The sequence below is a fragment of the Chiloscyllium plagiosum genome, chromosome 1, assembly GCF_004010195.1.
Source record: "Chiloscyllium plagiosum isolate BGI_BamShark_2017 chromosome 1, ASM401019v2, whole genome shotgun sequence".
NCBI lineage: Eukaryota > Metazoa > Chordata > Chondrichthyes > Orectolobiformes > Hemiscylliidae > Chiloscyllium > Chiloscyllium plagiosum.
In genome coordinates, this window is record NC_057710.1 from 24066577 (window position 1) to 24068559 (window position 1983).

Here is a 1983-nt window from a genome sequence, read left to right on the forward strand (position 1 = left end):
TGGACTTGTTGGGCCGAAGGGCCTGTTTCCACACTGTAAAGTAATCTAATCTAATCTAAAATCTGACAACTAAAATAGTCCTTTAGATAGTGTACCTGTATTGTCAAATCACCTTACTATATTACAAATTAGTCTATCACAACTAATGTAGAACATTTTGGCTGATCAGAGTACAAAGTGACAAGAGAAAATAAAAACTTACCAAGTTTTCTTTCTTGGAATGACTATTTCTTCTGTAAAACCTTGAAAGAGAATATTGAATTGCTCAGCAAGTTTTGGCAACAAACGTGGTTAACAAAGTGTGAGAGGTAATTTCGGTTTAAACTTTAAGATGTGCCTGGACCACAGACTGATCTGTAATAAAAGACAAAACTTTTGTTTCTTTTCTAACAACCATTTTATATACTCAAAAGTAGAATAGTTTAAATTGTGCAGAATGCTGACAATTTGTGAGCGATAGTAAAAACAAGCAGGCTCTTGATTGATGAAGCCATTCACACAGCAGGGAAGGATAAGTCCTTGACTGATAAGACTCCAGGATGGGAGTACGACTTGAGACATCTGTTTCAGATTAAAGCCTTTGACTGATAAGACTACAGGGTGAGAAAAACAACAAACTTTGGAGACTCTGGAGCCTTTTGTTGCAGACTTTGTGATAAAAATAATGATGTTTTTAAGAATGTGAACCTCATGGCTTGTTGGAGCCAAGGAGAGGAGGGACTTGTGCTATATATAATGGAGACTTTGTAAGCCGCAGCGCGCCTTTTCTTTAAGGGTGCCCGACTCTGCAGACTTGACTTGTTAATAAAACTTTGTTTTCCTGAATTTGTCTAGAGCGATTATTGAGAAGCGATTTTCGTTTCTAACACAAAGGATTTAACAGCCCAATTAAGACCTTTGTCAACACCATCAGAAATGGCATGAAACAGTTACCTGTCTGTTCGTGTACTGCATCCTGACAGAGAGTTGAGCTTGTAGAATAATTCCTGTTCAAACAAAAATAATCAAATTAAAAGTTACAAAGAGAGGGGTAAGTGTGTGGGGGGAGGGGACCCTGACCGACCCACGTTGTGACACCCACAGTCAAGGAAAGTCAATCAACTAAACAAACCTCAACTCATCATTACTTTAAAAAGACAACCATTCCCGCTCTTACCAGCGGCAGCAGCCACCTCCTCTCGGGAGGCACTGGACACCGGCCGGGCCGCTCCGCTTCAGCAGCCGACAACAAGAGCGGAGACCGGGCACCGCCGCCACCCACAGTCAAGGAAAGTCAATCAACTAAACAAACCTCAACTCATCATTACTTTAAAAGACAACCATTCCCGCTCTTACCAGCGGCAGCAGCCACCTCCTCTCGGGAGGCACTGGACGCCGGCCGGGCCGCTCCGCTTCAGCAGCCGACAACAAAAGCGGAGACCGGGCACCGCCGCCGCCATCTTGGCCAGCCGCGCGCACTGCCTTGTGGGAACGATCGGCCTCTCCCAACAGGCAGAAGCGAAAGGGGGGGGGGAATGGTTTAATCTGTGTGTGTTATCAGTTCATTTCAGTAAAGTCAGAAGAAATCAATACATTGACTGGTTCAATTTCAGTCATATAATGAATTTACCGACTCATCTGCTCGTTCTGCGTCTTGATTTTTGTGTGCGTGCAATGCGTTTTGTGTGACCCTCCCCCCCTCCGTTTACACGACGTGTTTCCTTCCTGCCTCATGTGGCTCGAGCTGAAGTGAGGAGTTTAACGTTTACTTCGTATTGATTTATGTTTCTCTCTCTCCACACAATCTCGGAACAAAATGCTAATTGGGAAGGAGATTCCGTGGAGACGTTTGGAAAGTATCTCGTTCAACGTCTATTCCACAGAAGATATCAGGTACCGGTGCCGGAGGGAGGGAGGAGGAGCGTATCGTCTCGTTTCGTGGTGTTAAAGGCCTCGCTCTCCCTTCCCCCTCTCCCTTCCCCCCTCTCCCTTCCCCCTCTCCCT

General features: G+C 45.0%; 2 protein-coding genes across 2 annotated transcripts in view; one reads left to right on the forward strand and one right to left on the reverse strand.

The window, feature by feature from the left end:
* The window catches only part of ptcd3 (pentatricopeptide repeat domain 3), a 59431-nt gene extending 57956 nt beyond the window's left edge, over positions 1-1475 (reverse strand). Inside the window, exons 1-3 of the mRNA XM_043705739.1 lie at positions 1336-1475; positions 934-986; positions 203-242 (exon numbers count right to left, since the gene is read on the reverse strand). Of these exons, the coding sequence (XP_043561674.1) occupies positions 203-242; positions 934-986; positions 1336-1439 (197 nt within the window). The 5' untranslated portion in view covers positions 1440-1475. The remainder of the gene's footprint in view (positions 1-202; positions 243-933; positions 987-1335) is intronic.
* Positions 1476-1547: 72 nt separating this feature from the next.
* The window catches only part of polr1a (RNA polymerase I subunit A), a 129491-nt gene continuing 129055 nt past the window's right edge, over positions 1548-1983 (forward strand). Inside the window, exon 1 of the mRNA XM_043715974.1 lies at positions 1548-1872. Coding sequence (XP_043571909.1) covers positions 1796-1872 — 77 coding nt within the window. The 5' untranslated portion in view covers positions 1548-1795. The remainder of the gene's footprint in view (positions 1873-1983) is intronic.